General features: G+C 27.6%; 1 protein-coding gene across 12 annotated transcripts in view; it reads right to left on the reverse strand.

Moving 5' to 3' along the window:
• LOC126837142 (ELAV-like protein 3) overlaps nucleotides 1–15945 on the reverse strand; it is a 59789-nt gene that overhangs the window by 7139 nt on the left and 36705 nt on the right. For 5 of the 12 annotated variants that reach the window (XM_050570962.1, XM_050570961.1, XM_050570963.1 and 2 more), the window contains exons 3-11: nucleotides 14332–14346; nucleotides 13436–13539; nucleotides 13211–13364; nucleotides 13086–13139; nucleotides 12415–12646; nucleotides 10122–10163; nucleotides 8381–8691; nucleotides 7469–7640; nucleotides 1311–5323 (exon numbers count right to left, since the gene is read on the reverse strand). In XM_050570962.1, the coding sequence (XP_050426919.1) occupies nucleotides 7582–7640; nucleotides 8381–8691; nucleotides 10122–10163; nucleotides 12415–12646; nucleotides 13086–13139; nucleotides 13211–13364; nucleotides 13436–13539; nucleotides 14332–14346 (971 nt within the window). In that variant the 3' untranslated portion in view covers nucleotides 1311–5323; nucleotides 7469–7581. Of the gene's footprint in view, nucleotides 1–1310; nucleotides 5324–7334; nucleotides 7354–7468; nucleotides 7641–8380; nucleotides 8692–10121; nucleotides 10164–12414; nucleotides 12647–13085; nucleotides 13140–13210; nucleotides 13365–13435; nucleotides 13540–14331; nucleotides 14347–15945 lie in introns of those variants that run through there. The other 7 variants (XM_050570970.1, XM_050570968.1, XM_050570967.1 and 4 more) reach the window with 7 other exon arrangements.

Genomic DNA, 15945 nt, shown 5'->3' on the forward strand with positions numbered 1-15945 from the left:
GGTAGTTTACTTACTGGTTTTTATAATGTACACTTTTTTTTTCTTCACATAAACATTTATTCCCCAACATTTGATTTTAATGATCATCGGTATTACAATACAATATATTTCAAACATTTCTACCACCCAGTAAAGGAGTTGAATGCAATTTAGGTAGGTAAGTGTTAATAGCGATGGAATGGATTTTTTTTCTACAATAATTACTACAAATACAAGAACTAGAACTAAAGAACAATATAATGTACAACGAATACTCTTTTTTTTTTTTTTTGGATTCCATATTATATTTATTTAAAACGATTTGTTGACATGGGAAATTTAACACAATTAACAATTTTTTTTTTTAACTTCATTTCTTAATAATCAATTGAGCACTCATTTTGTGCATTGGTAAATTATAATACGCAAGTAAATATATAAGTATAGGCATACGGAAAAGTATATATTATAATAAACATTAAAACTTATTCTAGTCAACTCAAATTGAACATGTCGTTCTCTCGAAACAGCAGTAGAATTATGATAATAATTTTTATAGCGTAATAATAAGTATAATCAAAAAGATAAATTTGAAAAAAGCAAATAATGAAAAAAAAATCCTAAACACATTATGTAATAGTATAATTTGTATACTCGAAGTGCTACTATAATAAAGAGAAAAAAAGTATAAGTATGATAAAAAAAAAATCCAAACCATATTATTAATCGTCATAAAGTTTTAATAATAATAATAAATATTAATTATCTATAATAAAACTCACAAGACGTTTCAAAAAAAAAAAAAAAAGAGAGAATGAAAAAGAGAAAAAAATTCAAGTAGTTCTCAGTTTTAAAATGAAAACGGTGGATTATTTTCCTTTGAAACAACCCGCTAAAATGTAAAATTAAAAAAAGCAAATTGCACAAAACCACACACCTAAACGTAATCTCAACGGTAATCTTTTCATTTTTTATCTTCCAAAATTATTAATATAAATATATTTTGTAATAATAATAATAATAATAGGTAAAGTAGATTAGATAACATTATTTTTTTTTTAATTTCCAATAAAAAGTAATTAAATTATTATTAACCACGTATTATATAATAATAATAATATTAAGAATAATAATCGTAATCATAATAATTTATAATAAGAATAATAATAATAATGATAATAGTTATAGTAGTAGTAATAATAATAATAATAATAATAATAATAATTGTAACAATAATCATAATAGCAATTATTTAGACACACATAAATTTCAAATCAAAGCTAAATTATTAATGTTCTAGAATGTATATAATATGCGTTTTAATAATATTATTTTTGTAGATTTTTTTTTTGTCTTTTGTTATTTTTTTTTTTTTTATAGATCAAAAAATTATAATAAAAAAATGTTTAAACAATAAATCAGTTAACTTTTTAAATTTCACAATTACATATTATTATAATATAACACATACAACCGAGTATTATAATAATAATAATAATAATAATAATAATTGTAAACATGTGCCTAGGATGTTTTGTATGATGTTGTACCGGTCTGTCTCTCTAAGGATGTTTTATTTTTTAAAACCACACTTCTCGAACACGGTATTCAAAAAAAAAATTATAATAAGAACGATGCAGAACGAAATCAAAGTTGGAAGACAAAGGAGTTCGTCCGGTAATAATTTTGCATTTGTTGTTAAAAAACGTGGAATGAGATATTAAAACGTAAAACGAAAATCAAAAAAATTAAAGAAAAATAATCGAAAAAACGAAAACCAATATTGTAATAATCAGAGACAAAAATCGAAAATAAAAAAATCAAATACATTTTTAAAAATAAAAACATACATGTCAGAATATAATTTTTTTTTTCAGACACAATCAATCTTCTCGAATATTTTATGAATATTTTCCACGCCTAAGTACCCGTTTTGAGTACATCATTTTTTTTTTTAAGGGGGGTGTATATTTAAACATACCGACTGCGAAAAATTTATAACGACTTGATTCCGAGGTAGCTTACACCTAACGCTATGCACAGCACGTTGAAAATGTGGAATGCCACTGACTTTTTTGGTAATATATTTTTTTATTTCAATTTTTCTTACCTTATATATATATATACATTAATTATTAATATATATTAATATTAAAATTTATTTTATTTTACGTTAAACATTAAACCTATGAGATCGTTGGACAACCGCGACCTTAAGACATAAGTTTCTTACCTACATAATATGTTAACGCTTATCTATTGTATGCTTACTTACGAGTACTTAATTTTAACGAAATACCAAATAAACCTTATAACTATTATTATACATAAGCCTATAAATAATTTATATCGTATATTTTTTTTTTCTTACAATATAAATTATTACTAAGGAGGGTGGATTTTAAAGTTAATTTTCGTCCTTAACCTAATATTATATTATCCTAGTAAACGTATTATGTACGTACCATCATAGCCATCGGTTGGGTCATAATCGGTTCTATTAAAATCAATTGATAAACTAGATCTCTGGAGGCGACAATAACGGCGAACTAACAGATTGGAAGTTTTTTAAACAAAATATGTTAAAACGCGACGGAAAACTGTGGTAAAATTTTTTCTATGATATTTAAAAAAAAAATGAAATGAAGTACTTGGCGGTCCACCGATAGCCATGGGTGAAACATAAAAAAAAAATTCATAATGTAAAAAAAAAACCTTAAACTAATATAGCTCTCTTAATCCTAGTTGCAATTGCTTACTCGCTAGTACATAGTCTAAAAAAAAAACCTTAAACTAATATAGCTCTCTTAATCCTTGTTGCAATTGCTTACTCGCTAGTACATAGTCTGTTTTTGTGAAAAAAACCAAGACATGTATTATACAGCTAATAAGAAGAGTTTTTGACGATATTCGACATGCGATTATGCAGAACATCATCGCATGTCCTTAACCTAATAACGTTAAAATTAATATAATATTATGTCCTAATCCCTTACACGCTATTACATGCAGTCTGTTTTTGTAAACAAGACATACCATGTGCTTAATAACTACGATTATTTTGTGCATTAATGTTCTTAGACGTTCGGTGCTTAACCTACTAGTACTAACTGCTATATTAAACTTATAACCTAATTCCTTACACGCTATGCATAGTCTGGTTTTGTGAAAAACCCAAGACATGCGTTTAAGACTAATTTTTCAACTTGTTCGTAGAGCCCACCAATTCACCGACCAAAATTGGTCGGGAAAAGATTAAAAATGCATAAATTAATAAAACCGAAATAAAAACTTACGTCCTAACTTATGTACTAATTTTTTTTTTATATAAAAATATAAGATAAGACACTTGTGTCTGGCATCGTTGCGTTTAACAAAATGCTCGTCGAGGTAGGTTAAATAATTAGGTACTCATTAATTAGGCCGGATTCGCAGTTGTGGAGGTCCTAGGATCCAGACAGACTAGGCTCACCGTATTATGAGGTAGTTTAACGGTATTTCAAAAATGAGAAGTGGGAATATTATGTCAAGAGTTAAAGAAAAACAATTGCAGAAGATTAATTTGGTGGTAACCGAAACGAAGCAAAACATTTCTATAGTATATTTTATAGTTAAAGTTAGGTACGCGTTATCGTTGGATTCGCGACCCCCCAACAACGCTTCTTAAACACTAGTTTTTGGCATGTTTTTGTAAGTAATAAAGAACACCATTTCTTAGCTTAAATTTGTATTATCTTTGAACTACGTTGTCTGTACTTAGTCGTTAATTATGCATAATGATAATTATAATATGAACACCGCTTTGCCCTCCCCTCCCTGGTAACTTGGAAGACCAATGCCTCGATGCTCGCCTATATAATATCATAATAATATTAATTATATTATGTGTTAGCACGGCAATACTGCTTCGGTTTGTTTTACAGTCAGACTCACTGATGTTATTGTTTTTATTGGTTTCGTGTTAAAACATTTTACATAGAAAAAGAGTCATAAGTAGAAAAACGTCTAGAACCTTATTAAGGAACTTATGCCACTTGGAAAGACCTCGATTGCAATTTTTTTTTTCTTTTTATACACAAACTGAAAGTAGTCGACGTTTTTTGAAAAAAATCCTTGTGTTCCTTTGGAAAGTTCTAAAAGGACGGATGCAAACAGACTGGCGGTTAGTAGCTCCGCCTCCAGCCGTCGTTGAGCAATCAGAACCAGAATTTTTTGGAATTTCCAAAAGACCATAGGATCCGATTGGCGGACAATGACCAGAGGGCGGAACTACCAACTGTCAATTTATTTGACCCCCTTCAATAGTGAACATTAAGTAGAGTAAAACCGATGATCAAAAAAAAAAAAAAAAACAGAGATGGAAATACGGAAGTTGCGAAGAAAAAGTTTTCATCAAATAAATAAATACCTACCTACTACCTTACTCGACCAAACAGTCGACAGAACGAAACGACGCTAGATCAAAGCACGCTAAATAACTAATATTAGTCGAGCTGTAACACCGCTTTATAGGTACACATAACAGTAATACCTAATTATAGTAATACTAATATCAATAATATATTTTTAACTAAAAGCTAATATGAAGAAATGTGCAAGTATGTGGAAAAAATGGTGATTACGTTAAACAATAGACACGACAAAGAATAAAATAGTATTCATAATATCAAAATATGAAAAGAACGACCAAATTATATTATATATTTAAGAAGAATGTTCGAAAGTAGATAGAAGTGTTGAAAAACGTGCAGAATAAAAAAATGTGCTAAAAAGTAAAACAAATTGTGAAAGTGATCCTAAAATGTACTACAAAAGATATTTTTTTAATATTAATTTAAAAAAATCTATTCTACTAATTTTTGGCATTTGATATTGTTGTAATTATTATGGAGTATATGTAGATACTCTAATTAACTCTAATCTTACATAAATAGTTTTAATCTAACTTAACCTAATCCTTAACAATAAGTAAAAAAATATATGTATACATTTTTTTACTTATTTCTAATTTACTAAGTGTCCAATACTTTTTGCTTAAACGTTCGTTTAAGGTTAAAAAAAAAAATAAAAAACTTATCTTAATTTTATTCCTATATTAACAAAAAAAAAGTTACTACATTATTAATCTTTCACTACAAATCACTACAGAAAATAAAAGTATATTATTTTCTATTCTACTAATTAGCCCTAATTCGACAGATATAATGGTATAACAATAGTATTGTTTCAGTACTAATGTTGATATTTAACACTAAATTAAATAGTTTTCTATGGTACTTTCTATTTTACTAACCTTACCCAAAACACATTGACTAACTCGTATGATGTTTTGCACCAATTAAACCTTAAAAAAGCGTATTACGTAGGATTTATTGTTAACATATTATATTATTATTTCCTATTCTAACGTAAACGACCGTCATGAACCGTCGTCGTTATACGCCACTACTATTATTAATATTACTAGCATACACCTACACTGTAGTATATATATTTATACTACTGCACATATTATTATGTATTAACTAAAAAAATCAACATCTATTGACGTAATATATTATATATATATTAGGTGACACGATGACTAGAATAGTTTTAAACGACATTGTCAAGATCACAATTAATTCGAATGTAGGACTAAAATACATGGTGGCTTTTTCGTTCGGTGAACGTTAGTAGCTTTCAGTCAGATTAAAAAAGAAAAACGATTTCAAATCTCTTCACATCGATGATGAATTAAGAGTCTACCTAAACAGGATTTGCTGTCTGATGGCGTTAACATGAGCTGTTTCGAAATGGGAAGCGATAATGAACAAACCTTATCTTATAGAATATTTCATATTTAATTTCATTAAGACCCTCTTTAAGTAGACATAGCTTTAGATATACAATTGATATATTACATCTCATTTCGTACATCGACATCGTTTAAAAAATGAGCAATAGTATTATTAATTGTAAGGAAAATGTTGATAACTATCCGGCACTGGATAACAAAAAGATAGACATAAAGTCTATGACATTTTCTAATTTGTTGATCGAATGTTGTTTGGTGTACGGTGAAGAAATATTATTAATGCGGTTTATTAAAAAACCTATACCTTAGGGGGGGGGGGGGGAAGCGAAGAATTTCATGAACGTTCTTAGTTAACTTTTACTTTGAAATCATTTTTATTTTTAAATTTTTCGATAGAATTCAAAATTCTATTCAAGCCATGTCTGTATAAGGCGGTTCCTCTTTTTTAAGCTCTTAAAAGAAAAGTTAAGCAAGAAACGAGTCGCTTGTAAGTGTCTCAATGAAATGTTGTACATAAATTTAATAAATGGTGGTCGTAATTATGGTGTAATTATCATTATTATTGATTATTATTATTATAACTCTCATTATTGTTATTTTATATTATTATTATTATTACAATTAATATTATTATTATTATTATTATCATTAATATTATTATTATTATTATTATTGTTATAATTATCATTATAAATGCAAATTACACTAGTTCGTTTGCACATTCTAGAGTTAATTAAGATTTTATATTCTCTGTCTAATATGGGTGTTTAACTCCATATTGGTATGTTCACACTTAATACACGCACACATATATAATATTAATATTATAATAGTTGGAATTATATAATAGCAACAAAAGAAAACGTTATTATTATTATTATATCGTTAATTAATAATTATACTCTAAATAATATAATTTTACGACGAATTCAAATATATATATATATATATATATATGTATATAGATACATAAACGGGTGTATGTATATATATACACGAGTGGCTGTTTAGGAATATCTTAGACTAGCAACGTTATTAAAATAGAACACTATCAGTCAACATGCTTGCGCAATTATTATATTTTAATCTGTTCAATAAAACAAAAATTGTAGATATATAAAAGAATAGAGATAAATTCAAAGAAAGAGAAAAAAGCATTATAAATTAAATTAAAGATAAAATTTAAGTTAAAAAAAAAACGGAAAACTTGAGTATAAGATAAAATTATATGCATCAACAATGATTATATTGCACAAACATTAACAAAATGTTTTTGTATATATTTTTGTGGGCGGTGAATGGATTTAGGAAATATTAACATAATATTGTTTTTGGTTTATGACGTTTGTAGAAAAAAAATGTGTAGGTATAAATCTTAATAAAGTAAATATTATTATATTGTAAAATATTTATATAAATATATTATGCATAAAGTGCTTTACACATGTATACATGTAAAAATGTATGTATATATATTGTTGTTACTTGTTCTGTTGACCGTAAATATAGATATATATATATATATATATATTTATATTATATTCGAATGGTGCACGCGATTTAAATTTTAAACGTATCTAATTAAAAATAGATAAATATATGTATATATAAATATATATATACATATAGATATATTATATCTATATGTATATGTATATATATAATTAATATATATAAATAAACATAATTTACCTTCTTGAATAGTCATGATAAAGTGTATTCGCAAGTCAGTTAAAGATGTTTTTAGAAGGGAGTTAAATGGTATGTTAACATTGGAAAATATTCGAAGAAGATTGATGAGATTATTAACAGTCGGTTAATGAATCGGCGAGAGACATTAACAAACTGGATGCGTCTCCTTTGCCTAAAAATGATAACACGTACAAATTATTATTGCATTGCAGATAAGTTTACATGACCGCGAGGGCCGTGTAGTAGTATTTCGAATAAAATGATAAAAAAAAAATAATAATAATAAATTAAAAATTAAAAAATGAAGAAAAAGCATGAAAAAAAAGAAAAAAATGTCCACGAGAAAAAAAAACAAACAACATAAAGTTATGCATTGGCCATAATACAGCATTTGCCACAATCGAGAAAAACAAATGATTAAGTAATTATGTAAAAAAAAAATGTATAGAAAGATGAAAAAGAAAATATTATTAGTATATAAATGTAGATAATACTAATAGGCTTGAAAATATGTGTTTGTAAGTGTGTGTGTTTGTGTTTATAGATATATAGAAAAACAGAGTACATAAGTATAAGTATAGGAATTATTTTGTTGTTGTTGTTGTCGTCGTGGCGTATCAACGAGAATGAAGTATTATTCGTTATAATGAAGTATTATTAATAAATAATAGTTGTTGTTTTTTTACATATATATATATATATATATATAAATTGATATTACGAAAAAAAAAATACGTTGGCGGACGTGTCAATATATAATATAATAACATAATACTTCATTTGTCGCTGGTTTTTTTTTTTTTAATTTATTGTAAGATGCGTTGTGTTAATTATATAGCGGAGGCGGTCGCGTTCAATTGAGATTCATTTTATTGCGTATAAGTAAGTCTAAATCGTTGATGTTGTTATTACCTTTGTTGGTCTTGAATGATACTTGGAGTACGCGGTTGCCTAACGTGTACCCGTTCAGGGACTGTATGGCCACCACTGCTTCGTCGTAGTTGGTCATGGTGACAAAACCGAAGCCCTTGCACTTGTTGGTCTGCAGGTCTCTGATGACCTTAACGCTCTGCACGGCGCCGAATGGCCCGAACAACTGCCACAGCACGTTCTCCTCGGTCTCGGGCGCCAGGTTGTATACGAATATGCACCAGCCGCTGCCGTTCAAAGAGTTGCCCGGCAACATGGAGTTGGCCAACAGGTCGCCGGCCAACGGTGAGTATCTGTGCACGCAAAAATTAATAACGATATAGGCAACCACAACGGTAAGCAAACGGTGTCGTCTCTGTTGGGCGAGAGAAAGGACCTGCGCAGAAACCGAAACGCGTTGTTGCTGCTGATGTCTGCGCAGGCGCGCACGACGGCCCTTTCTCTGGTTGAACAGAGACGCCGTGCAAAGAACACTCGGCCGCGCTCTAGTGGACAACAAAGCAAGTTATTATTCCCATATGAGAACATTGAAAAATTCCAAAATTATTGACTTGTTTGTAATTTTAAAAATGTATTATAGTACAATTTGTTGTACTAATCTAGTTGTTAGATGTATGAAAAATGAATACAACCATTTGTTTTACATCTGCAGCGGTTTTTAAAAGAAATTCCCATATTACATCACCAATGTAATAACAAGAAAACTTATGGAGTTGTCCACTAGGTCACACTGTTTATCATCGTTTGCACGTTATCTTATAGATGATCGTGCAAGGTGAATTAGTTAAAGCGAACCGTGTAAATATCGAATTCATCTAGTGTGGATCGCGAAAACTCGACTTAACCTTACCTAAACTGGTTTAAAAAAAAATTGGCGACCGATTTCAAAACTCTATCTAGCCCAGGTGTCAAAATTTGGAGCCGAGTTCTAGGATCTTTGTGGTTCGTAGAAATATAAACTTGAGGGTTAGGCAGAAGTGCAAATAATTTCAGATTGTTGGGGTAGGGAGAAAGGGCCCAAACCCTATACTATAGCACCAATACAAATTTAGTCCTAAGATATAATTAGCCACTTGAGGGATTTGAGATAACTCAAAGGGGCTTAGTCTCCCTAGCATCAATTGCGCCACTAGGGTTTAGCTCGTGAATAGTCATTGTCGAGTGAGAAAAAAACACTGAAAACCTAACCAAACACTTTTATGACACGAATTTCTCGAACCTGAATTGTAGTTTAATAAAAATCCATTATTGTCATCGCTTTTTGACTTAATGAATTGAAAAAAAACTGTTTAATCGTCCACAAAAAATGTGGAAGACTTTTGTAAACATTTTTTTATTTTAGAAATGTGAATTCCTAGTAAATTGCATAAGTTTATGATTTTTATTTTATTGAAAACCCCTGACCTTGACTTTTACTTCAGTTGAGCACAAGACTGGTTTGTTAAAGGACCTGGTAAAAAAAAAACACTATTTCTACTTCTATAATTTTTTTGTCTTTATCTAAAACAAAAAAAAACGCCAAAAATGTTAAAAACCCCATTTTTTATTTTGTCTTTTTATTTCAAGGACAAAAGTAGGAGCAAGCGAAAATTCGAAGTACTGTTATTATATTTATATAGTAGTAACAATTATAATATTATTGGTATTAATAGGACACATTCGACACTATAGTGGAGAAGGTAATTCTAGTATTCAATATTATATTGTTAAGACCTATACTGACCTCTGTAAGCCTTTGTTTATGGCCAGCATAGTCTTTCCGGTGCTAAAACAAAAATAAAAACAACAAAATATACATAAGTTCACGACCACGATAGCAAAAAACATATTATAATGAGCAATAATATAATGTGTTTCAATAATAAAATGTTATTAGCCAAATATATTAGCATTAAGTTAGCAAGTGAACTAAACAAAAAACTTAGATAGTAAATTTTTTTTTTATTTTAAACAACTTTAGGGACAGACGTTTAGTTACTTTCTTCATATTATTGTATTTTCCAAAAATGCTAGTCAAAAATCTGGAGTTGACTGTCTGTTTTAGCCATAATAGTTAATGTCGTCACAATAATTATATCAACTACTTACACTTAATAATTTTATCAAAGTATTATAGTTCCAAAGGTTTGAAAAAATAAAAGTTTTGGTTGCGTAAACTACAGAAAAAAAGATAATAACGAAACGTCTGTACATAAATATATATTACATAATTATTGTAAAAATTATTAATTATCCTCAATGTGTAATGACCATTTCAACTGGGATATGTTAAGGTTTCTTTTAACTGCAGAAAAAAAAAAGTCTAATTTCTGCAATTTTGTCATGTCCAAATACTTCGTGGATATTTTGTCGACAGCTACTGTGATGATTACAATTAGTACGGTAAATATATAATGGTTATATTCAATTCAATAAAAACATTTTTAAAAGTATTCATCTGGAACGCATTTGTGAATTCATTCTCTTCATTTGTGTTGTTGGTTTGTTTAACATAACCACTATAGTAGAATCAATTAGTTTACTTTAAACCCAAAACACTAAAGAAGAAGAAACAATTAACTTTAGTTTAAACTTTCAAAATATTTTTTAACCCAACAAGTTTCTTTTCTAAACCAATGTTGCCAATTGTTTAATTTTTTTTTTTTTGTAGAGTTATCGTACCAAAAAAGTTAAATGTGAAACTGTCTTACAGTCACATTTTAAGCAAACCGATCATTTGGGTGAATTTGGAAAATTTTATTGACTAGAAATAAATGTATATTAAAAATACAAATAAAGAAAAAATGATAATATATATTTGAATAGAGATTTGTTTAATCGATGAATCGCTCATAAATCAATTAATTTAACAATAGCTGATTTAACGAAAAATGACAAAAGTTAAATATTTTTCAATTAAAATATACATAATGTTTAAAAATGAAAACATTTAAAGTAAGTTATAATACCAAACATAGTTTGATTAAAAAAACAATAATAAATATATATGTCATGTAGACTTGAATTATTAACAATTATAAATTTGTACATATCTGATTATCTAACTTATATGATATAATATGTGACCATTTGCTATCTAAATATCGTTTTTCAGTGTTTGTCGTTTATTAACCAATGAAGGCAAATTAAAAATAATTATATCAATATTTGATAATTAAGAACTTTGTTGCAAAAATAAAATACACATCCTGAGTAAGCAATATTAAACGGTGTGTAGGATACTATTTTTTTTGGTGACATTAAATAAAAATGTAACCAACAAATATAATAGGAATAAAAAAGAAAATTCCAAGGTTATATCTTTTAAATTTAGGTAACAGAAAATACCGCTTTAAAGTAGCCAAATAACAACAATTATAAACTAAACGTTTCTCAATAATTTTAACAATTAATTAAAATAAAAAATTGTACTTAGACGAGTTCAGGAAAAATACCTATTATCACAATTTAATAATTATTTTAACGTTGTCTGATAAAGATGGTTGAAAACAAACTAGGCATTCGACATATTATGTATTTTAATAAAACACAAAGACGATTTTTTATATTAAATACTTTTAATTATTGTCTACACAATAGTTATATTTAAATATTACAATTGAATTAAGTACCCCCAATAAAACTCAGATATTGTACGACTCGTTACGTGAAGTTTTTTTTATTTTATTCAATTTTTTTTTTTTACATAATTTCAACCTAGCACTGGGTACCAGTTTTTTAGTATAATGGGATTTAAGAAAATTAATAAAGAAAATAATATTAATTAATTACACAACAAAGAACAGAACTAAGCCACGAATTTAGAAGAACGTTTTACTGTTATAAGCCCTTAAAACTTTTTTTATTTTATATTATATAATGGAACGTGTAGGTATTTAATTAAACTATTTTTTTTTTTTTTTTTTAATTATTATTACTTTTATTACAACTGAACTGGATGTACTATTTAATATCACCGTATGAAAAACGAAGAGCAGAAATGGTCATAATTGGATAAAGGGGAAAGTGGAATATACCTGAAGCGGCCAGCAGTCGGGTGATGAATAGCGCCGGCGAATCTTCGTGCGCCTTGAGGAGTTAAATAAGCGGCTAAGGCGGGTATCACCTTGTTGGTACTGGGATTGTTGGCAAACTTGACGGTGATAGATTCAGACGAACCTTTAGGAACAGTCCCGTTCAATTCTTGAATTGCTCGTTCGGCTTCAATTCTTTGATCAAAACGTATAAAACCAACACCTTTTGATATGGCTGTAAAAATACAACCACAATTAATGAGGAGGCTTGAACAAATTTCAAAAGAGGACATTACAAAAATTTATATTTATAAAAAAAATGACATCATTTTCTTCTGAAATTGAACAACAGGTGTTATTAATATAATATAACATATTATCCTAAAAAATTATAGTGTAAAAACTAAATCCATTGAGTTAACACAAAACGAAAAATATTTTCAAAAGCTGATGTAAGCAATTTAAAAATGGAGACTTAGGGCCGTGCGATGATTTTGTCAATAAGAGTTATTATAAATGATTAATTAATTTCACAGTCTTCCGATTAATTTTTTTGTTCAATGAAATACATAAAATGGCAATTGACCAGATGAAAAATAAATCACACAGCCCTAAATTGAGTACATAATAATTCTAAGATGTTTTTAAAGTACAAGAATATGTACGAAACTCACATGGTGAATGATCTCCTCCGGAATTGCCGACAAACTGGCGCACTGCGAACAAATCAACAATAGGATTTCGATTAGAATATTGTTGCGCAAAAATAAAAACAACTTAACAAAAGATCTTAACTTACCAGTCATGTTATCACATAAAATTCTTGACGTAATTATCCGACCGTACGGGCTGAATAAATTTTCGAGGTCTTGTTGCGTCATGTGTTTTGGAAGACCACTGACATATAAATTAGCTCCTTTGATCGCCTCACTACTTGGTCTTGCAAATGATACCTATGCAAACGACATAAAAAAAAAAACAGTTATAGTAAATGATTAATCCTATACAATTATAATTTAACAACCTTAATAGTTTTGTTTTGTAATCTTAGTCCGTTAAGAGTGTTAATTGCTTTTTCTGCATCTTCCGGTCTATGGTAGTTGACGAAGCCATAACCTAAGCTTTGACCTGTACAAAAACATTATACGATAAACAAAACAAATATTTTGTAAGTTTATAGCGTACGATTGTAAAAAAAAAATAATAATAATCAAATGAAGTTAACAAGCGTTTCGTTTCAGTTGTAAACATTCAACGCTAGCTTAGGCAAATGTTTGTGACGTGCAAATGCATGTATATTAAGAGAATCGCCGATCTCTGTATGAAAGGTGACAACAATATTATTTTTTTTAATTGTCAAAAATCAATAAAAAAAAAAAGAAAATGTATTAATAACAATGGTTTACCAATTATTATAGTAATCAATTCAAAGGATGGGTAAAATTATTAAACAAAAATATATTATACAAATAAAACCAAATATATTTTTAAATGCATATATAAAAAAAAAATGAATAAGAAATTAGTACAAAAAAAATTATAACAATGCACTACACAAATGCCTCATTACTTTAAACTTTCAATCACATTATACTTTTCTTTTTTTTTAATAAAACAATGAAATTAAAAATACGTTGAGCTATTTTTTAGGATTATTTTACTTTTGTTGGGCACTTTTTATGTTAACCAATAAATTTTTTATATTTTTTTTTTGTAATAATAGTGAACATTATTTCTAAAGAGGTTTTTAATTTACACAATTTACGAATGATTAATTATTTTTTCTGAAATCAAGCTCAGCCATATTCACACGCGGCATACAGTTAATAGAAAACTATCGCGGCGCCGTCGTTTCGACTCATAGCTGTTAAGCATGTTATTTACAAACAAGGTTGACAATACCTTGATGATTTACAATACCTGATGGAAGAATTCCTGTGAAATAGCATGAAAGAAATAAAATAATATAAATAATAATAGACAATAGTTATGGTTGTGTTATATTAATTGTGATCTAGCTAATAGTGAAAAATTGAATGTTGAAATTAGTTAGGTAATTATATTTTATTTTAATTATACTTATTATAACATATAAATTAACAATACTAAAGTTTTATAAATTTGTTTTAATCAAAACCACTTATTATCAATAAATATATAATTTATATTTATTTATATTATATATGATGTTATGTTACATAAACAGTGTTATCATATCATTATTTAGTTAGTTTGCTTGGTGCGGTCTATTTAGTGTGTGTAAGTGTTGTTATAAGTAAGTAATAATAGAAGATAAATTCATTGGTCGTTTAAATAGTATTTTAGAAGTTGAGAATCCTATAAGTATATATTTAAGAAGTAGACTTAAATACAAGGAACAAGGAAAAGAAGAAAATGAATAACATATAAATTGTAGGAAGCTTGCTACACCTACTCAAAATAAAGACGACAGTCTAATTTGAATATTTAAGGTAAACAAATGAAATATATTTTGGAAAGTTGATTTGAAGTGTTTGTAAAAATAAAAATACCCTATGTAGTTAGGACTCGAAGCAAATTATGAACAACTTTAGAAGTAATTATGTAAGGTATTCTAGGTAATAACATTTCCGTTATTAACTTAATTCGTTAACTAATTTTTAATAAAATTTGTTTGAAGTAGAAGACGGCGATTTTAATAAAGGAACAACGAAAGGTATACTACAAGATTTTTACAGCAGAAATCAAGTTAATATTTGCAAGGAGAGGTTTCTAAGTGTTGATGATGTACCCGACATTCATCTATCACTAAAAAAGAAGTAACTAGGTTTTTTTTTCAATTTAGGAGGCTAAGATTTAAGTGTAAAGGGGCTAGAGTTTTATGCAATTTTAAGTGCCATAATAGAAGTAACACAACAAGTGTAAAACTAAATAAATATATTTTTATTTTTATAATTAATTATACTTTTATTTATTCATTTTTTGTCTTTATATAATTAATTTACTATTTATCTAATTAATTTTGATTGTGTTAACTGATCAGTTTAATCTATTTTAATCTGTACTTGGCATAGTCAGCGTTTACATTAAGCTATTAATCCACTTTGAACGTAACATTTATACATAATTATTTTAAAGTACTTTATTTGAAAGACTGAGAAAAAACTCAATTTGAAACCGTTGAATAGAGACAGCTCTTAAAATACCTATATAGGATTATCGCATAAGAGATTGTACATGAATAAGCTCGGCTTTTATACTTCAATAGGAAAACGAAATAGGTTGTTACAAAGTAAACAACAGATAAAAGGCAGATCGAAGAAAGTAAATACTTGTATTGAAAAGGAGATGATACTTGTAAAACCCAAGTTGAATACATAAAGTGATAGTTTAATGGATAGTAACTTAAGAAGATGTATTGAACCCAAAAGATAAAAGCACACGAGACTAGTATAAAACATTTTATAAAGGATATTGATAATATAAATTGAAACATTTCTAAAAGGTAAAATACCAATTTTATCTATTTTAACATTTTAAGAAATTTAAAAAAAT

This window comes from Adelges cooleyi, unplaced genomic scaffold (genome assembly GCF_023614345.1).
Source record: "Adelges cooleyi isolate 19-005CV unplaced genomic scaffold, UGA_ACOO_1.1 ACOO_flye_CR_arks_rails_tigmint_CR_PRNA_247, whole genome shotgun sequence".
In the NCBI taxonomy this organism is placed as follows: Eukaryota; Metazoa; Arthropoda; class Insecta; order Hemiptera; family Adelgidae; genus Adelges; species Adelges cooleyi.